Below are 21,846 nucleotides of genomic sequence, written 5' to 3' on the forward strand. Positions count from 1 at the left end.
TGCTAGCGCAGGCACTTCCCTGACGTTTCCCCGGAAGCACCGCCCCTAAGCTTCGGCGCAGCCCGTAGTTTGGCTCTTCAGTCTTGTAGCAAACTCCTATAATAACCCCCTCCTACCCCACACTCTTTGGTCGCCTCGTGTTAGTTCCCCGGTCCTGTCCTATGCCTCACCGAGGCATATCCTTCTCTGTCTTCCTTTAGGGGTTTTCCCTGTCTTATACTAAGATACCGTTCCTTGTTCAGGACGCCCTTACCAAGCAGGGGCAGGATCCAAAGGTTAAGTTGTGAGGGGAGGTCCTGGCCCTCGGCCCCACTTCCTGTCGCCCTCCTACCCACACACCAAGCCCCGGATTCCCGCCTGTCCTTGATGTGGGGTGCTTGTAAGTACGAGCCTTGTCTGCTTGCCGGGGTCGGTATTTCCGGCAGTCCCCGGACCGTCTCCATTAGCCCTGCCCTTTCCGGGGCCGGAACCGTAGTACCAGAGCCCGTGTTTCTCAGCCGGCGGAGTGAGGAGAAAGCGTAGGCAAGGCTACGCTCACCTCAGGCGAAAGGAAAGGGGCGGACTCTTCGCACGGCATTGTGGGAACGCGTGGCATTCTGGGAGTGCAGGGCCCGCCATTCGCTTCCCTCACGCCTTCGCGGTCGCAGCGTTTGGCCCAGAATCGAAGAGAAGAAGTAGGTGAGGAGAGGCGGAGGATGGGCGGGAAAGACCGTGGCGCCTGCGAGGGGATAGGGGAGGGAGAAGGATGCGCTGCCGAGGAGTTCATCAGGGCTTGGAGAAGGAGAGCTGGAAGCCCGGGCCATCCAAACATCAGCGTCACCTCACTAGTTCTTAAAATTGTTAGTTATAAGTTTGCCCCAAAAGTAAATAGTTCTCACTTTCTGTTAATTTTCAGGTCAGCGTTTTTCGAGGCATCCTGGCAACAGCCTTTGAAATTGTGACCTCTTTCTCCGAAGTCCTATCTGGGTCATCCTTTTCAACGTCCTTTGCATCTTGGCTTCCCTTGTCCTCGCCGGGACTGGTCCCCAAGTTGCTCTGCTTTTTTAAACTGTATGTTCCGTTTTGTAAATGCTGCTACTTTGTTAGCCTATCTTCTTTACTTGTAATTCTGCAGTATTTCCAGCATAAAATCCAAACGCTGAAGCCGAAAGCCTTGGATCCATACCAAGGGAGCCTGTCTTTAACCTCATACTCTCTTTGGGCTCTTGAACACACGCGATATATTTCAATCTTCTCCATTTAAAAGTCTGCTTTCCTCTTTTAAAAAGCGCAAGCCAGGCTAGGCTGGGGATACAGCTAAGTGGTAGAGCGTTTGCCTAACGTGCACAGAGCTGTAGATTTAATCCTCAGCACTGGAGGGAGGGAAAAAGCCCCAAAACACTAAAATCAGTTTTTGAGTATCTGGAAGTGTGGCTCAAGAGCCTAGGAAGCGCAAAGCCCAGAGTTAAAACTCCAGTATCGCCAAGAAACCAGAGTAAGTCATGTTGATTGTTTTTCCTCCGCGATGAACATTTCCTGCTTATAGCATATCACTTTGTGAACATTTTGATATTTTTTCTTTAGCCTTGGTGGTAAGGTGGAGAGTCAAAAGTTTTGAATTGAAAGCATAGTCTCTTCCAGATTTGTCTGGGTCCTTTGGTCTACACCACCCAGTAATAGCCACACATGTGGTTTTTTAGCCTTTGAAATATGGTTAGTGTGACTGAGGGATGGAATTTGTTTGTTTTGGGTTTGAGCTCAGGGTTTCACACTTGCAAAGCAGGCACTCTAGCGCTTGAGCCATACCTCCAGTCCATTTTGCTCTGGTTAGTTTGGAAGATAGGGGTCTGGCAAAACATTTGCCTGGGCTGCCTCAAACCTTGATCTCAGCCTCTCAAGCAGCTAAATTACAGATGTGAGCCACTGGCATAGCTGGGAGTTAATTTTTTATTTTATTATTGATTATTATTTTTTGTGGTACTGGGGCTTGAACTCAGGGCCTTCACCTTGAGCCACTCCACCAGTCTTGTTTTTGTGAAAGGGTTTTCGAGATAGAGTGTCGAGAAGTATTTGCCCCGACTGGCTTTGAACCATGAGCCACCGGCGCCCAGCAATTTTTAAAATTTTAATAAGTTTAAATAGGTACATGTAAATAGTGACTACTGTACTGGACACCTTAGGTCTGTATCATGGTTGAAAATGGAGTTACCCACAACTGTGGGTTGACAAGTACATTGCTCTGCACATACGTTTCAATCCCCTCTCCACCAGTACGCACACAGAATAGGTTAATGGTTATTTTGATGAAGATAAAGAAACAAATGATAGGGAGGAGAAAGGGAGACACACTTCATTCCCATTATAGCTTTCCCTCTGTTCTCCTTACTATTCCTTCTCACCTCACGTCTTCCATGTGTTTACCAGGTAGGTTTTTCTAAGCTAGGAGCTGAGCTCCTTTTCTCCTATAGAAAATGCAGCTTTGGCATCTTTGCTGAGTTTTGTGGAGTGTTGAACCGTCTCAGGTTTTGAAAGATGCCTTTGTCTCTCTCACTGTAGAACTCTCGTCCTGTCAAGATGTCTATTGGTGTGCCAATAAAAGTCCTCCATGAAGCTGAGGGCCACATTGTGACTTGTGAGACAAACACCGGTGAGGTATATCGAGGGAAGCTGATTGAAGCAGAAGACAACATGAACTGCCAGGTATCTTGCTTTAAATCGTAGGCTTTAGGGGAAGTCTGGGCCTGTATGTTGGAAGACAAAAGGGTAGTAAATGAAGGTCTTCATGAAGTTGTTCTCATTTAACAGTTATTTACTGACTGCATTCCAGGCACTCTTAAAAGGCTTTGAGTCTGTGTTTGTGTGAATAAGAAACTCTTGAGGCAGAAACATTTGAAAGCTGGGCGTGATGGTACCTACCTGTAATTCCAGCACTTGGGAGTCTGAGATAGAAGATGGAGAATTCAAGGACAGCCTGGGCTGTGTAGGCAAGACTCTGTCTCAAAAGAAAGTCATTTCAAATATTTAATTTGGTCCTTTGTTTTCTCTGTCCCCTTAATAATTTTTTCCATATTTGAGGGGCCCATTTGAGAGAAGTGGTACTACTCCTTTCAGTAGACTCCTTCAGATTTGAGGCCATTATCCATTTCCCCCCACATGTTTTGCAGTTAGCAGAACCTTCAACTTACATATGTGTCCTTGCCTTTTTTCTTAGAGAAGTCTCATTTGATTATTTTAACCACCTTGTGAGGTAAGCTAGTTTAATGATAATCTTGTCATTCATAAAGTAGGGAGAACTAAAGGAACATCACTGAATAAATGATGGAACAACTGCCTGACCTGGCACCCTTCTTGTAGCACTGCTTTGCCTTTTGAGTAGTCATGTAAATTTTTATAACGTTACTACTACAAAGTATATTAGCAGATGTTCTTTGTTCTTTAAACTGTTGGTTAAGAGCTTGGGCTTTGGAATCAGAGATGCCAGCTTGAATCCTAATTATATGGCCTTAGGCATGTTAATCTCAGTTTCCTCTTGTGTAGCATGGGGATGGTGTTATTTTGGGTCCTCTGAGCTATAGATGCAAGAACATTCAGTAAAACCCAGTAGACTGAATAGAGCTAAACCTGGTAACCACTGAACACTTCACTCTCACATGTCAGAGACTGTGACTCCTGCAGTGTTCCCTGCTGCCTTTCCTTCCTAGCCCCAGTCAGTCTGCCCTTTGGAAATGAGGGCATCCTCCTAACACTTTTCCTGCTTCTTCTTTGCTAAGAGATAGCTGGAATTTGACATTCGATGTTGGGTTTTTGTTTGGTTTGGGTTGGATGTTTTTGTTTTGGTTTGGTATTTTCGATACTGGGGTTTGAACTCAGGGCCTTGCACTTGCTAGGTAGGCACTCTACCAATAAAACCACACCCCCCTGCCCCCCAAATACACACACCCTCCTAGCCCTTTTGCTTTAGTTTTTTTTTTTTTCTGGTACCGGGACTTAAACTCAGGGTGTACACCTTGAACCAGCCCTTTTTTGAGATGGATTTTTTTTTTTTTTTTTTTTTCAAGATAGGGTCTTGTGAAGCTGTTTGCCTGGGTGGCATCGGACATGATCCTCCTAATCTCTCTCTCCTGAATAGCTAGGATTATAGGCATGAGCCACCAGTGCCTGGCTGCTTTAGTTATTTTTTAGATAGGGTCTCATGTTTGTGCCCTGGCCAGCCTGGATGGGATCTTTGTATTCTTCCCTAAAAGCTGGGATGGCAGGTGTGTACCACCACTCCCAGCTTTTATTGGTTGAGATGGGGGTCTCACTAACTTTTAGTCTAGATTGGCCTGTAACTGTGATCCCAATCTCCGCTTCCCAAGAAGCTAGGATTTCAGGTGTGAGACAGCACACCTCATGGTTTTTGTGTTTTGTGGGAAGGGTTTTTGTTTGTTTTGAGACAGGGTCTCACTATGTAGCCCAGGCTGGCCTGGGACTTGCATTCCGGTCTTCCACTTCCCAAACACTGGGAATGCACCATACCTTGATTGAGATTGGGTTTTAATAACATTTTCTATTAGAAATTTGGGGTGAATTAGCATATTACAAAGATTTGGGAAACATGACAGAATTTGATAATCACTTCTTTCCCTTTGTGAAAAAGAAAGGAAACTAAAATTTTGAGAAGTATATGCTTTTCAAAGAGTTAGATATGGTTTACAAAAATGATATTTTTTTTTTTTTTTGCGGGGGAGGGTGTTTTCTGGCCTTGCATGTGTTACACAGTGAACCATACCTGCTTGTTTGTTTTGTTCCTTGATTGGAGTGGAGAGAGGGGCTTGTTTGTTTTTCTTTTTCTGAGACAGGATTTTGCTGTGTGGCTAGAACTGGACTTGAATTTGATATGTAGCCCAGGCTGGCCTTGAACTCAAGTTCTCCTGCCTCACTGTGTAGGAATTAAAGATGTGTGGTACCAAGCCCAGCCTCCTTAATTATTTTTAAGGTAACCTGTTAAAAGTGTTTTTAACATTTGAAAATGTAATGTATTCACGCATGAAACCTCTGATGAGGTCTTTTATTGGTACTTAGTGGGTCAGGGATGTAGGCACTTCTGGGCATCTGTGGTTTGGCTAGGAAGACAGCTTTGCTCTCCTACTCCCCATATCTGACAGCTGCAAGGCAAGCACTGTATGCTGGCCAGTGCCGCACGTTGTGGTATCAGCTATGAGTGGCAGTGTGCTGTTCCATGAGGATGAAGGTGCTGTACATTTCAGTTAATTTTTGTTTGTAGCAGAGATAGGACTTCTGCAGTCTTTTACCTGGCTTGGAGATGGATGACTTATAATTAGAAACCACCAAATGGGGAAGTTTTTGCTCTTGGCTTTTTTACTTATTGTGGACCTGAAACATCCTGTCCTTAATAAATGTCAAGAAGGGTACTAAGAGATTTTTCTTCAAAAGGGGAAGAAAATATTTCTTAAGAAAAAATACTTCTAGACTGGTGGAGTGGCTCAGGCAGTAGAGTGTCCACCTAACAAGCCTCATGAGTCCCTGCAGTTTGATACCCAGCCCTACACACACACACACACACAATTAAAAACCATAAAAAAGCTATAAGATGAGGAATAATAAGTTGGAATGAGCATACAATTTTTTTTTTTTTTTTGACAATACTACGGTTTAGACTCTGCCTTGCACTTGCTAGGCAGGTGCTCTGCCACTCTACCAGCAAGGCAGGAAAAAGCATATAATTTTTTTTTTTGTAGTCTAAATTGTACTTATGTTGCCTTCTTTTGTGGCTGTAGTTTTTTTCACTACTGAAGTTTGAATTCTGGGCCTCATGTTATGTTTGCATGCTTGTTAGGCAGGCACTTTTGCCACTTGAGCCACTCCGCCAGCCTTTTTTGGGTGTGTATGGGTTTTTATTAAGATTCCAGTGTGAAGATACAAGAGGCTCCTTCATAGAGTCTTAGTGAATGTTAGGGATCTTCTGGTCCAACTGTGGGTAATATTTGAATACTTAGGATATCCTCTAATTAAAGCCAAGAATGTTACTATCCCAACTGAAAGTGGACACAAATCATAAAGTGAGTGATTCATAAAGGGAAAAGTATATAAATGGACACCTAATACGCAAAAATAATGGCATTATTAACAGTCAAATTAGTAAATAGTAAGAATATATAGCCTGCCAATGGCTTACACCTATAATCCCAGCTACTGAGAAGTCAGAGACTGGGAGGATCGAGATTTGAGGGCGGACAGGACAAAAATAGAATTAATAACTTCATCTCAACAAAAAATAAGCTGGGACTCCTGGTGTACTGTTGTAATCCTAGCCATGTGGGAGAAATCATGGTCTGAGGCTGGCCCAGGCAAAAAGTGTACGACTCTATTTGAAAAAAAAAATCTAAAGCAAAAAGGGCTTAGAGGCGTGATTCAAATGGTAGACCACTTACCTAGCAAGCACAAGACCCTGAATTCAAACTCCAGTGCCACCAAAAAAAAAAAATCATCCAAAGGTAAAAATAAAATCAATGATGCTATTGAAGGATTCCTTTCTACAATGCTAGTAGAAGTGTGAATTAGAATATCATTTCTGAAACTGCACTTAACATGTCAGTGTGGAAGAGTTTGTGCCCTTTGTTAATACAATAGTTCTGCTTCTAGGAACCAGTTCAGAATTTTGGAGGTGGCACATGTATCCATTGCAGTGCTATTTTTAATAAGGAAAGCCTGAAAAATCAACATACCCTGTTAAAACAGCTAAGTAAATTATGGTTAACTAACTTGGGTACATTACAAAGAATATGATTCATTCAGTAAAAAGATAACTATTTAAAGTCTATTTCAAAATGCTATTGATATCACGGAAAAAAGTACAAAACTCCAAACTATGCTTCCAATTTATAAAAATAAAACTAAATTATAAGTGATACTTAAAAGTGCTAAAAGTTTTAAGAAAGGAAGTGGGGGGGGTGTTGGGGGGAGGGGAGGAGGTGGCCCAAACAATGTATACACATGAATAAATGTGTAAACAACAAAGAAAAAAGAAAAAGTTTTAAGAAAAACTAAAAGTTATCTTTGAGTGGAAATTTTATGTAGTTAAATTTTTATAAGTTATTTTTCTCAGCTGGGCACAGTAGTCCTAGCTACTTGTGATGGTGAGGTGGGAGGATCATTTGAGCCCTGGAGTTCAAGGCTATCCTGGACAACAGAGTGAGACCCTGTCTCAAAGAAAATAATTTTTTTCTCATTTTAAAAATGATAAGAATAGGGATGAATATGGTGTCCCCTTCCTGTAATCCTAGCACTTAGGAGGCTGAGGCAGGAGGATTGCAAGTTTGAGGACAGTATGGACTGCATAGTGACATCACTAAAAAAAAAGCTGAGAATAATGTTTTTTAAAAGAAGAGTATGTGTTAAGTTTATGATCACAATACACAGTAAGTATAATTTAAAAAGAGAGTAATGGCCAGGCGTTGGTGGCTCACACCAGGAGGCAGAGATCAGGAGGATTGCGGTTCAGAGCCATCCTGGGCAACTGTTCGTGAAAATATCTGACCAAAAAAAGGGCTATTGGAGTGGCTTAAGTGGTAGAGCACCTGCCTAGCAAGCATGAGGCCCTGAGTTCAAACCCCAGTACCACAAAAAAAAAAAAAAGAGTGAGTGAGTAATGGCTAAATCTATTTCACTACACACAAAGTGACAAAATTCTCAGTGGCATAGCCATCTGGAAAAATGATCTGTATGTGGAATTTATTTAGTATTGTTTTCTTACAAAAGGGATAACACAAAAGAAGCTCAACCATGAAAGGGCCAGTAAAAACCTGCCTGTAACTTATAGAGGAAAGCTTGATTTTATTTATTTATTTATTTATTTTACTTTATTTTATTTTTTTGGTACTTAGGGCTTTGAACTTTGCTTTAGTTATTTTTCAGATAGGGTCCTGTGTTTTTGCCTGGGATTGGCCTCAGACCATGATCCTTCTGTCTGTGGTCCTGTGTAGCTAGAATGACAGACAGCACTACTACACCTGTCTTATCGATTGAGATGAAGTCTCACTTAACTTTTTGCCTGGGCTAGCTGTGAACCAGTCTCTGCCTCCCAAGTAGCAGGGATTACAGGTATTAGCAGACTTTTGACTACAATGTGGTTGAATTTCTTTAGCCCTCTAGTTTGAAGAAAAACCAATTTTCTAACTATACATTTTTTTTTCTAAACTATTTTGAAGTGGATTGTATTTGTTGTACTCCTTTACTCACATAACACTTGTGTGTGTATTTTCTAAGACCAAAGATGGGTAGATGGTATCACTTGATATTCCAGTTGACAGTTCTGAAGGAAAAACCAATTCAAGCTCAGACTTTCCCACTGTACTCTGACAGCATGGATTGCTTCTGACACCACGTGTGTTTGGGTTTTCCCCACACACCAAGCAAACAGTCAGTTCTGTAGTGTTCCAACATTAAGATGTACCCCAATTTAACTCAGTTCTGACACTGTGGAGATAGCATCAAATCTCAAAAGTTGAGGACTCAGTCCCCAAGACTGCTCCCACTCCTTTATATGCCAATTGCAAGCAAGCCCCAGGTTGTTTTACCTGCATTTCTGGTCAACTGGCTATAAATTTTAGGGTTCCCAACCCTTCCCCCCACCTACCCAAAGATTAATTTGCTTAAGCAGCTCACAACTCTGAGAAACAGTGTTTACCAGTTTACAATAAATGATATACAAAAGATACAGATGAAAGAGAGGTGTAGGACAAGGTATAGGGAAGGGTTGTGGAACTTCCATACCTTCTGGGTATACCACCTCCAGGAACCTCCACATGTTCAGCTGTCTGGAAGCTCTCCAAATCCTGATTTTTTGGGTTTTATGGAAACTTAACTTCATAGGTATGGCTGAAGCATGGACATCCATGTGGAAAGGTAATTAAAGGGATATTATCTAATGCTAACAAACTTGAATGAGGAGACAGGACTCCTCCCCCACTTTTTTTTTTTTAGTAATGAGACTCAGTACATACTAGACAAGTGCTCTATCACTGAGCTACATCCTCAGGCAGTACCTTTTCTGAAATGGATTTATTGTGATCTATCAGACAAGGTAGATCTGACAATTTTATGAACAACTCCAAGACAGAAAGAGTTTCCTTTTTTTTTTTTTTGCAGTACTGGGGTTTGAACTCAGGGCCTGCACCTTGAGCCACTCCAACAGCCCCTTTTTTTTTTTTTTTTTTTTTTTTTTGTTCTGGGTTTTTTTTTGAGATAGAGTCCCACGAACTATTTGCCCAGCTGGCTTCAAACTGTAATCCTGATCTCTGCCTCCTGAGTAGCTAGAATTACAGGCTTGAGCTACTGGTGCCTGGCTGCAGATCAGAATTTCTGTGGTTTGCCTTGAGAGGGAATTATGAGCTAGAAACCAGGGATGGAAACCAAAAACTACATAAAATGATGAACACTATTATTATAGTATTAACCAACTTCGCCTGGCTCTTATGTCATGGTGTTAGCTTTTCCATTTCTAGACTTCCTACAGTCAAAGCTCCCCCTCTCTGTACCTCATGTCATTGACCCTCACTGAGATTTTATGTATATGTGTGTATATACAATATAGTACACACCTATGTTACTTCACAATCCTGGAGCAAGCTTTTTTCCATCTTTGCCCACGATGTCATTTCAGTTGGATAGCTAGTTTATGCCGTCTGTGTTTCATTGTGGCTGTTTGGGAAAGTTGAGTAAACTTGGTGTTCCTGCCTGACTTTCTTTAAAACCTAGTCTACTCAAAAGTTGCTGCCTTTGCCTTTATGGTGCAAACACAGCACTGTGTACACAGTACTGTGTAGCCATTTCTCCTATGGTGTTGCTGGGAAAGCATGAGGGCAGCAGTGAGCCAAGGTCTTAGTGTTGGAATAGGAGTCAGATGACACTGTGATCTCTTTCTTAGCAAGGACACAGGCCATTTGTGGAAATGCCTAGATTAAGTCTTGTTGGATCTCGTGACGGCCTCTTTCAGAAATTCTCAAAGCAGGCTGGGGTGCGCTCTGACAGGAAAGGAGTGAGATGTTCCAGCATGTGCTAGAATTTTGGCTTAGCAATAACATACCCCCAAAGTAGACATTTTAACTATCAGTCAGATTTGACATTTCCTGAGCATCTGTTAGGCGGTAGACAATGAGACAGAATTAGACATACTTTGTCTTATTTAGTTTGCTCTTTAACAATTCTAGGAAGTAAGTGATCTGTTGTAGTGGTTTAAGTCTGTTAAATATAATGCCTTGTATATGTAAATTTTTGAGAAGTATAGTAAAGGAGAATTGAGGGTTCTTGGTGGATTTAGAATCAGATAGACTTGGGTTCAAACCCCAACCAAGGCGTGTAGGGCAGTGAGACTTTGGCAGGAGTATATAGTGAGTAAGGGTAAGGGTATGGGCCTCCAGGGACAGATTTGCTATTGACAGGTTGTGTTGTTTCGTGTCTCCAGCAGGGATGGCGATAGTGTCTGTCTCTGCCGTGGGGTTTCGTAGTGCAAAATGAATTCTTTGGGAAATCAGTCACATGGGGATAATGCCTGGTGTCTAGTCAGTGCTCGGGAAATACTGACTTTGTTACGTTGTATTTTCCTCACCTGTAGGGGAGAGAACCAGGGCTCAGAAAATTCTGGAGAAATACTCAGGGTCATACCCTTAACAGATGACAGAACCAGGTCTCATTTTAGGTACTCAGGCCATTTCTGTGTCTTCTATAAAGTCACAAGTATGTCTGATATCAGGGAGTCTGGGTGGGATCCAAATTTCTTTCTTGGATGGTCTTACCATAGCTATATTCATTTGTGGCACTAAAGGTTATGATACTCTAAAAGGGAAGATTATATGGCAGGAACTAAGGAACTATATAAAAGTGGAAGGAAGCAGGAGTCTGCTGCAGGTTAATGGGAAACTGGAGCCTGTTGCTTCCGAAGGTAGAACAAGGATAGTAGGTTGAAGCCTTGGAACCAAAGGGCAGATAGAGCAGGGACAGCCTCAGAGTATTACTGGTCTTTTTTCAGTCTGGTTATTCAAGCAGAAGCTACCTGGCTAGTTAGTGCTTAGAGAAAAGATGGTAACAAGCAGGACAGAAATCTGGGGAGAAAGCAAATCTCTACAATGTGAGCTTGATTCATTCTGGATAAAATATAATCCTCTTTCATCCAGAAGACTCATCAAATAAACTACTTCTGGTAAGCGTGGCACTTGTTGAATTTGGCACTGGCAGATTTTTGTTACTTGTTCATGTTCAGTAAGTCTCCTTGTTGATCTCACCTAGAAGCTCCCTCCCTTCACTCCACATCTACCCGTGTTGGCGCATTTGTCTTCCAAAAGTGCTTCCTTAACTCTGTCAGCCTTTACTCTACCCACAATCTTGAGTGACCCCCTTAAGTCTCTGAAGTGATGACCCTTGGTCACAATTCCACCACTCCAGTCCCTGCATCCTAAATGTTCCTGATGAGTTCTCGCTCTCTTGTGCAAACCCTTGCCTTGGGACCTCTCCACTATTGCAGGCCCTGGGAGCAAGCACTGCCACCTCCACTTTTCAGTCCCTAGTCACTCACCTTCTAGAATGTACACTTGGGGAGAGTCAGAACTGTATCTGGTATGTGCTAATGATCTTTGCAATATGAGTGTCAGGCAGTTGCATCGAGGATGTGATTTGCACAAGCAGTTTGGGACCCCCAATTAAGGGTTTTATCAGCATATAGGACTCTGAAGTTGGACCAATTGGTTCCAGTCTGCAGTCCCCTTCATTCCAGCTGTTTGAGTTTGAACAAGCACTTTGGAGTTTTTTGTTTTTAATTTGTAAAAGTGGGAGAGTTCATGCCTACCCTGGAAGTGTGGTGAGAACCATTTATGTGAAGCTCTTAACACAGTCCCTGGTGCACAGAGAAGTGCCGACCTTTACTGCAGTATGTTAGCAACTTTTCTTGATTCTTTTATATCATAATGTCAGTTTTTTTCTTTCTAGACTCCTCCAAACAAAGCTTCCCTTCTTTGTGTGCCCTGGTGCCATTAACCCTTACTGATAAGCTGGTGATTTTTTTTCAGATGTCCAATATCACAGTCACATACAGAGATGGCCGAGTGGCACAGCTGGAGCAAGTGTACATCCGTGGCAGCAAGATTCGCTTTTTGATTTTGCCTGACATGCTAAAAAATGCACCAATGTTAAAGAGCATGAAAAATAAAAACCAAGGCTCAGGGGCTGGCCGGGGAAAAGCTGCTATCCTGAAGGCTCAAGGTAGGTGTTCCTCCTTCACTGGTTTTAAAAATTTGGGACTTGTATTTTTTAGGAAAAGGGCATTGTTGCCTGGAGACAGAGGTGGACCTGACTTCAGCTGTCTCCACACCCATTGCCACCAGCACTCCTCACCCTCTTGTCCCCCAGCTTTGGGAGATACTGCCAGGTGATGGTAGCCTTGCCCTGCAAGCTCTGTCTTGCCTCACCTGATCTCAATCACAGGGCTTAATGCAAAATCCAGAGTAGCTTCTAAGGAAAAAAGTGGACTCCCTGTCTTAAATGAATGGGGTAATGAGTGTCCTAAGAACATTCTTTCCTTTCTAGAAATTCTGTCTAAGCAGCCTGGGGAAGCTTGCTCTTAATTAGTTTGTTGAACAAGCTGCTCTCAGAAAGGCAGCATTGCTGGAGAGACTGGGTAATGTGTTGATAGCCAGCATAATTCCAGATGAGAAATAAACAGGTTTGAGCTATCTTTACCCACTATATAGGGCTAAACTTCTTGTTTCAAAGCATCTTATATTTGAAAATAATAAATCCACTGGTGGAGTGGTTCAGGTGTGAGGCCCTGATTTCAAATCCCAATAATGAAAAAAGGGGGGGAGGGTTGGGGGTAGGGCTGAAAATAAATCCCTCCTTTTGCACATGCTAGAAGTGGGACCTGCAAACCCCATTGACTTAGCCTGGCCACTCTTGGAGTTAGTACAGTGTGGGTTTATATTTGGGTCCCTGAAAAGTTCTCATGTGTTATTAAATAAGAAAGCAAGTGTAGTCCTTAGAAACTGCCTTAGCATTAGGGAAAAAATTTGCAGGCAGGGAAGGTCCTGGATCCTCCATTAGTATCTTTAGCTGCATGTTTTATATATTTTATATGTGAGGTAGCTTTTGAGTTTAAAGATGCAGTAGTATAATCCTTTAAAATGCCTTCCCAAAAAACACACCTATTCAGGGTGGCTTCTGCTCTAGAACAGCAGAGAGGGGTGAGGTTCTAGTTAGTAGCCATGGAATATTTTCATCTGTCTTCAAAGCTTCTGTGATTCCCTCCTAGATCTCTTGGGTCACAGAGAACAACAGTCTTGTGTCCTTTGTATGAAGAGTATTATTTTGGTTTTGCTATATAACATTTCTTTCATGTAGAGAAACTTAAAAAAAAAAAAAATCCTTGCCCAGAATTGACAGATAATAGCACTTAATTTTATATGCTTGTGAATTAAATGCATCTGTAATGGCTAATTAATTCTTACTAGGCCAGCCCTGGGAATTCATGTTTTCTGTGGTTCTCAGACCACCTTTACTCGTAGTACTTCCTCCCAGCCTCCTGTAGAAAGCATTGCTGGACCAAAAGGCAGGAGTCCTGTGTGTTGGCTGCCACTGTGGTGCCAGGTACCAGTGTAAGCCCCCAACAGCCCCTACCTCTCTCTGGGTCTTCATCCCCCCTTGCAAAGTATGATGGGCCAAGGTGATGTTGGGACTATGTGGCCTTTCAGATGCCTTCCAGAGCTGATGTCCCAGGGCTCCAGCTGCTCTGTGCCATGATCATTCATTCATTGATCACAATGACCTGGTCTGTCATCTGTTCTCCCTTTCAGTGGCTGCAAGAGGAAGAGGACGTGGAATGGGGCGTGGAAACATCTTCCAGAAGCGAAGATAATTTTCTCTGTTGAACAGAACTTTGCCCTTTTTTCCTTTAGGTTATCTGAATTTGTGGGGGTGGGGTACCTGTGTGTATGTCCTAGGGTTTTTTTTTACAGCTTTCTCTTTAGATTAGAGGAACTAGTGAACTAAATAAATCTGGTTGGTTTTGGTTTTTGAGAAAATAAGGACTGTGTGTTCATTTTGGAGTTTGCTTTGGCAGCAGGTTAAATTTTGACACCCCGGGAGATGTCCTGGGAGAGTGCCAGAACTTTGAAATAGCAGTTATTGATAAGAGTTCATGCTTGCTGTTCCAGGTCAGTTGGTGGTTAAGCCCATAGACGCTTATGTTGGAGAACTTCTGAGAACACAGACTGTCTTGTTCGCTTTCAAACACAGGCACTTAATATGGCACTTTGTTCAGTTAGCCTTTGTGGAAATACCATGCATTCACTTCAACAAGACAGGCCATGATGGTGCGTGAAAAGGTTCGGCACTCTGACTGCCATAGTCCAGTATCCTACTAGTTCAGAATGTAGGGAAAGTAATCTAATGCTAAGAAGTAATTCAGGGGATCCTAGTGGTCTATATCTGTGATTCCTATCCTGGCTATATAAACAATTCTGTGGTGATTTGGGAGAACAAATTCTTGTGGGTTTACCAGCACACTCAGCATTGATTGACACATTAATCATTAATGTAGAAAAGATAACTAGAGAGTATACAGTGCAAAAAGCAAGTAATTAGGACAAAAAGATAGAAATTGGGAAAGCAGTCTGAAGAAGTCAAATACTGAAGTGTTAGGGATTTAGTACAGAATGAGCTACAGGATGAGAAAAAGGGATCAGTTATTGGCCCTTAGGATATTAATTTCTAACAGGATTCCTAGTTTGAGTTGAAAACCACAAGCTGGGTTTATTGAACAGATCAAATAATGGAAGAAGAAAATTCAACATGTCAGTTTAGTTAGCATCAAGTAGTGATTTTCTAAAAGCTTTGCCTTACAATCATGGCACTATTAAGAAGTAACAGAACTTGGAGTATTCTTGTGTAATAAAGAACTTCCAAAGCTCAAGAAGCTGAGGCAGGGGGATTGCTTGAGCCTTAAAGTTCGACACTAGCTTGGGCAACAGTGAGACCCCCATCTCAAAAATAAACAATGAAGGCACCAGTGACCTATAATCCTAGTTACTTGGGAGGCTGAGATCAGAAGGATCATGGACCTGAGTAAATAGTTCACCAGATTCCCATCTCCAGAATAACCAGAGCAAAATGGATTGGGGGTGCTACTTAAGTGGTAGTGCCTGCTTTACAAGTACAAAGCCCTGAGTTCAAACCTCAGTCTCACAAAAAAAGAAAAAAAAAAAGCTTTCAAGGAACAAACATCAGTTGGTCAGATAAAACAGGCACTTTAAAAAGAAGTCTTTAAGGATTTTTTCACCAGAGCTACCCTGTGTCTCTTATTCCAGTGCCCCTAGCTCTTGACGTATTTTGATGATGTGACTGGTGGCTCCTATAGGCAGGCTGCTCCATGGAATTCACATTCACTGTGAATGGCTTTACAGAATTAATTTTAGGTTTGACCAGGAATTAATTTATAGTTAAAATTTCTGTAAAGAAAAGAAAGATGTAGGGCCAGGATGCACCGTAGTGATAGAACACTAGCCTAACATGATAAGACCATGTGTTTGATCTCCAGGATCACAAAAAGAAAGAAACTTACACATTAGGTTACATATTCAATGGATTCTTTTAAAGTCTTTGTAAGTGGAGTTCTTTCAGGTAGAAACTGCTACCCACTGGAACCCTGCTGGGATTACTTTCCATCTTTCCTGCTAGTGACATTGGTTTACTTACTGATGAAGCCAACTAGGTTATTAATATACTGAGCAAAACCAGTGGTTTTCAACACCAGCTAGGGATCCTGTTAGAAGCGAAGATTCTAAGGCCTACTCCAGGAATCTGCTTTTTTCTTTTTTTTGGTGGGGGGGGACATGTGAACTCAGGGTTGAACACTTGCAAATCAGGCACTACCACTTGAGCCACACCCCGAGTCTGTTTTGCTCTGGTTATTTTGGAGATGGGGGTCTCTGGAGCTATTTGTCCAGGCTGGCTTCCAACCACCATCCTCTCAATATCAACTTCCCAAGTACCACCTGGCTGAATCTGCATTTTAAACAACGTGCTTATACCCCAGCTAAGTGATTTTGATTCGGTAGATCTGAAACCATTTCTGACCCTGAAGTAAAGCGTGTTTTTGTTATTTTTAAAAATTGTTTATTTTTGAGGTGGGAGTCTCACTGTTGCCCAGGCTAGTGTCAAACTTTTGGGCTCAAGCAATCTTTCTGCCTCAGCCTCTTGAGTAACTGAGACTACATGTGCACCACTATTCCCAGCTCTGTATGTTTTATCCTGTGTATGTTATATTGTTACTGTGTATTGAAAACAAATAGTTCTATGATGTTTATTAGAAAAAATAGCCACTCTCCTGCTCTGCCTGCCTATCTCCTTCATTTTTCTGGCTTCAACATAGTCCCTTTTCAACTCATGGCTCACTTGTCTCAATTTAAATGTGTTCACACATGGTGATGCACACCTTTAATCCCAGGACTAAGGAGGTGGAAGCAAGAGGAATGAGAGTTCGAAGCCATTCCAAGCTGCATAGGGAGAGCCTGTCCCAACAAAAAACATGTTCACATGGCTACTCCTTGCTGTGTCAGTTTTAGGCATTATCTTTTGATGTGTATTCCCTATCACCCATATCCTGATTGTAATTCTGTTTTCTGTCATAGTCATTGTTAAATTATGACTGGTTAAATTATGACTGTTGACCTTTGTAGTAGACTATTGCAGAACTTTTTCCTAGAAGTAATAATCCTCTCACATTTCTATTGGCTTAATTTTCTATGTGTCACTAGTTGAATTCCAGTCTTATCTAAAGACCTTGACATATCATGTATTTATCATTTGTTCTTCACTAACCTGATCTGAACTGGTATGCCTCCTTTCTCTACCCAGCCACCTCCATGCCTATTGTGTTGCTGTCATCCCCACACTCTTCATCTGTTGAGTGCCTCTTTGTGTAGCCTCTTCCTCCCTTGGTTCATTACCTTATTCTTGCTTCTTCTGCCTTCTGACTCATCCAGGTGCTTTCCTGTAATAACCCTGCATATAATATGCCCCCTTTACTTGGAAACTGTAATAAATTCAACACTCCATCCTGTCAATTTAATTTTTATCTACTGGTAATAGCAAGCACTATTCCCAGCCCTGTGATGCCGTGTGCTCTTCAAATCCTCTTTTATGGTTCTTTCCCTAGCTTCAGTTAGTTTCTTCATTATATGCTAAATATTCTGCTAAATATTCAAAAGGGACCTTTTGTAGGTCTTGTGGGTTCTCCAGCTTTCTTCTCTGATATTTGTTCTGAACTCTTATCTCTGATTTCTCAACCCAGGCAGATGGGAAGGTCCACTTCAGTCCCCCTGCCCTGTGCCAATGACTGGAAACTCATAAGGCAGTAACTGGGGTAATTTTACAGCTCCCCTTACTTCCATTTTTTAATCTCCTTCAATATCTTTGTTTTTTTTGAGATAGGGTCTTAGGAATTATTTACACGGACTAGCCTTGAACGTCAATGCTGATCTCTGCTTCCTGAGTAGCTAAGATTACAGGCATGAGCTAACAACACTCAGCTCTTTCACTATCTGATACCGTATATATATAAAACTTGAAAACCAGTTTCATACTTTTTGTCTTTTTTTTTTTTTCAGGCGCCATAGTAAATCCAGGTAATTACCTGTCAGTTGACCAGTGGTGGAAAAATATCCTGCATGCCTTATTTTGATTTAAGTATTCAATACCCAGCAAGAAAACTTACTTTTTAAGCTTTTTTTAAGTTATAATTTTATTGTGCCAGGGGTACATTGTGGCATTTACAAAAGCACTTGCAATAGTTAAATTCACCCCTACCATCATTCTCATTTATCCCCCTCCCCCCAAGCAAGAAAATTTAGAAGCTAAGATAGTACCAGGGAATCAAGCGAATCTAAATCCTCCCTAATATGAAGCCAGAGGTTTGGAGAGAAATGGTAGTGGTGGTAGTCAGACCAGAATCCACGTTAAATCTTGACGTCATCTTTCTATGATACTACCCTTTAGTATCTATATCTATCAGTCATCTATGTCTATATATAGATAATATGTATCTTCATTTTCCACTAACATTTTCAAAGAAAATACATGTTTTCTTCACAGAGAACTTGTTAAATATTCAGATCTACACGTGATCTTTTCCTTTTTAAAAATTTTTTCCACCCCTCCCCCCCCACCGCCACATACACACATGATCTTGACTGCCTTTTGGAAATCATGGCAAAAAGTTGGAACCCTATTCTCTAGAGGGGAACAGGTTTCTGGACGAGGAGATCTTCCCTGAGACCTGCAAGAGAAAGTGAATGCGGACATAAAAGAACACTAAAATTTCCTACCACTCCCCCCATCGAGTTCTCCAGAAGGCCATCAGCTAAAGATAAAGCCTCCTGAAATACTGAGAATCTGTCCAGCCCAAGAAGAGTCTTAGAAGGGTGGGTATTGGAGACTTCTCCAAAGAAGTTCAATCAGATCACCTTACAAATGCATATTCCTCTTGATACTCCACTCTGAAATATAAACAGACTACTGATGACTACCCGGCAGCCAAAGTCTAGCATGAAAGTCTGAATGATAAAAAAGCAGAAAAAAACCTAAGTAGGGAGATGAAAGCTTTAAGCATATTAATGTTCTCAGAGATAAGATATAACCACATAACAAAAAATTCAAAGTACCAACTTGGAGTAAAAAGATCTAAAGACAGAAAATGACAGGGGAGATGGGAATGGGGATTGGATGGTTGTTGGTGGTGATGGGGCAGGGTGGTAAAGATAAGAGGTAAGCCTGAAAATAGGAATTCCAAGAAGGAAAATCATAACCAAAGGAAGGAAATCATAAACAAATTGAGAAAGTTTCCCAAAAATGAAGGACAGGAGTTCATCTTGCAAGAGTTCATCAAGAGCCTGGCACAGTGCATGAGAACAGACTCTCTCAAGGTATGTACATGGTAAAATTCCAGAACCTTGCAACAGAAGGAAAGAAAAGAGTCTCAACTCAAAATGGCTTCAGACTCTGTAGTACTAGGTGCTAGATGACAAAGTAGCAGTGCTTTCAAAATTATGAAGGAAAGCTAATCCCAATTTAGAATACAGCTAGTCAAGTGTGAAAGATTTTCAGTTGTGCAGTCTCCCAAAAATCTCAAGTCCCAGAGCCTTGGCTATAGTTTCTGTGTGAAGGAATGAGAGAAGACGGGGTTGTCGAGTTTGAATAATTTCAGAGGGTTCTGGATAATGGGTGGTCTTAAATTGTCAAATTCCTGGCCCTGGGGTGGTTTGGAGCAGGGGAAATTATATATATTACACACTGGGTACTGGAGTTTGAACTCAGGGCCTGACTTGGTAGGCAGGCACTCTACCATTGGAGCCACTCTACCACTCCTGTTTTATGTTTGACATTTTTGAAATAGGGTCTGAAGAACTATTTCCGTGGGCTAGCTTTAAACCATAATCCTGATCTCTGCCTCCTGAGTAGCTAGGATTACAGGCATGAGCCACTGGTATCCAGAAATATTGTCTTAGCGGATGAGTTGGGGGTACACATATTGAATTGGTTTGTATATGAAAGGCATGGCAGACAAATTGTTCGTAATCTCTAGGAGTTAGGTAATCCTAGGTGGGGCAGTCTCTCCAGAATTAGTAAGGCCCCAAAATATCAAATCATCATAAAGTACATTAAAGTAAAAAACATTAATACAAGTAATGAGGAAGGTCATGTCCAATAAATATGGAATATTTAGCCCTAGATTGGACACTGTCCTGAAACTGCTTAATTAAGTCATAAAAACAAGACTTGAAAGGATTGAACTGTTTCAGGTCAATTAAGTGTATCCCAGAACAAGATTCAAAAAGATTTTATAGGAATGCTGGACACCAGTGACTCACATGTGTAATCCCACGTGTGATTACTGAGGAGGCAGAGATCAGGAAGATCTTAGTTTGAAGCCAGATCTGGTCAAATAGTTCTAGAGAACTTATTCTCAAAGAAACCATCACAATAAAAGGGCTGGCAGAGTGGCTCGAGCACCTGCCTATCAAGCGTGTGTCCCTGAGTTCAAACCCCAGTGCCACCAAAAAAAAAAAAAATATATATATATATATATATATATGAAAGTAAAAATATCCAGCATCCAAGTTAAATAATTATGTCTGGCATCCAATCAAAGGCATACAAAGAGGCTAGAAAGCATAATCCATAATGAGAGTAATCAAATGAAATCCAAATCCAAAGGTGATACAGATGTTAGATTAGCAGAGGATATTGAAAGAGTTCTGACTGTATACCATATATTCAAAAAGTTAAGTAGAAAGTTATAAAAGTAACAGAAATGGGAGAAGGGAGAAAGTAAAGAGAAGAAATGAAAATTGAATTTCAATGCTGGTTGGGATTAACAGATTACTCATTGCATAGGAAAGCTTGATGAATTTGAGGGCATATTGAAAGAAACTATCTAAAATCAAACATACAGAAAAAAAAATCTATAAAGAGTGGCCTGTGAGACACATTTAAGTAGCTCAACATATGGGTAATTAGAGTGCCCAAAAGAGTATAGGCAAAAGAATTATTTGAAGAAATAATGGCCAAAATGTTTCCAGCCTTGAAAACTATAAACTCAGATCCAAGAAGCGAAGTGAACTCCAAGAACAAGAAACATGAAGAAAAGGCATAAATCAAAATGAGTGATTAAGGGAAAAGACTTAGAAAGCAGCCAGAGGGGAAAAATGGTGAAATCTAAGGAACAAGGTAAAGATAGCAGATTTCTCATTGGGAACACAATGCAAGCCAGAAGATAATGGGAAAACATGTAAACCATTAAAAAAAACAAATGGTCAATCTTGAATTCAATAGCTGGAAAAATATGTGATATATATACATGTATTATTGTATTAGGGGTACATTGTAACATTTACATAAGTTCTTACAATATACAATCATTGAATTCCCCCCCCCAAAATATCTTTTAAAATCATGGTAAAATAACAACATTTTTAGACATACAAAAAGCTGAAAAAATTGTCACCAAGGGATCTGCTTTCCAAGAAATATTAAAGGATATCTTTCAGGCAGAAGAAAAGTTATGCCATGCATTATATAGCTTATAGGTATGTAAGAGTAAAATGTGTGACAATATTATAGAGACCAGGAGAAGAAATGAATGTATATTCATTACTTAAGTAATATCACTTTCAGGTAGAGTGTGGTAAATTAAGGATTCATAATATAGACCCCAAAGCAACCACTGAAATAACAAAGAAGCCAGTGCTCAAATGTCTACCAACTGATGAATTGATAAACATTTTGTGATTTTTCCATATGATACAATATTATTTAGCTATAAAAGAAATGAATCACTGATACAACATGGAAAAACTTTAAAAATGCTATGTTAAGTGAAAGAAACCAAACACAAAAAGCCAAATATTGCATGATTCCATTCATATGAAATACCCAGAATAGGCAAATTCAATAAAGACAAAAGGCACAGAAATGAGGGGAGGGGAGAACGGGGTGCTTGCGTGATGGATATGGGGTTTCTTTTTGAGATAATGAAAATGTTCTGTAATTAGATAGTGATAATGATTACCCAACATTGTGAATACATGAAAATCCACTGAATTGTACACTTTAAGATGCTTTAAGTGAATTTTTTTTTTGACAGTGCTAGGTATTGAAACCAGAGCTTTAGGCATGCTAGGCAAGTGCTCTACCACTGATCTACAGCCCCAACTCTATGTGGTTTTTATCTCAAAAAAAAAAAAAAAGGTTAAGAGTTGTAGGCATGGCTCGAGTGATAGAGCGCAGTCTAGAAAGCATAAGGCCCTGAGTTCAAGCCCCAGT

The 21,846-nt window shown here is 41.0% G+C and overlaps 1 protein-coding gene across 4 annotated transcripts; it reads left to right on the forward strand.

Moving 5' to 3' along the window:
• The first annotated feature begins 110 nt into the window (after positions 1-110).
• On the forward strand, positions 111-14,051 carry Snrpd3 (small nuclear ribonucleoprotein D3 polypeptide). 4 transcript variants are annotated; one of them, XM_020169884.2, is made up of 5 exons: positions 112-678; positions 896-1,050; positions 2,536-2,679; positions 12,042-12,234; positions 13,821-14,051. In XM_020169884.2, the coding sequence occupies exons 3-5, from the start codon at positions 2,554-2,556 to the stop codon at positions 13,880-13,882; spliced, it is 381 nt and encodes a 126-aa protein (XP_020025473.1). In that variant the 5' UTR covers positions 112-678; positions 896-1,050; positions 2,536-2,553; the 3' UTR covers positions 13,883-14,051. The 4 variants fall into 4 exon arrangements, with proteins under 4 accessions (XP_020025475.1, XP_020025473.1, XP_020025474.1 ...); XM_020169885.2 differs by having other exon boundaries at positions 112-674; XM_020169886.2 differs by lacking the exon at positions 896-1,050 and having other exon boundaries at positions 111-674.
• Positions 14,052-21,846: the final 7,795 nt, after the last annotated feature.

Source organism: Castor canadensis, chromosome 18, assembly GCF_047511655.1.
Source record: "Castor canadensis chromosome 18, mCasCan1.hap1v2, whole genome shotgun sequence".
Classification (NCBI taxonomy): Eukaryota; Metazoa; Chordata; class Mammalia; order Rodentia; family Castoridae; genus Castor; species Castor canadensis.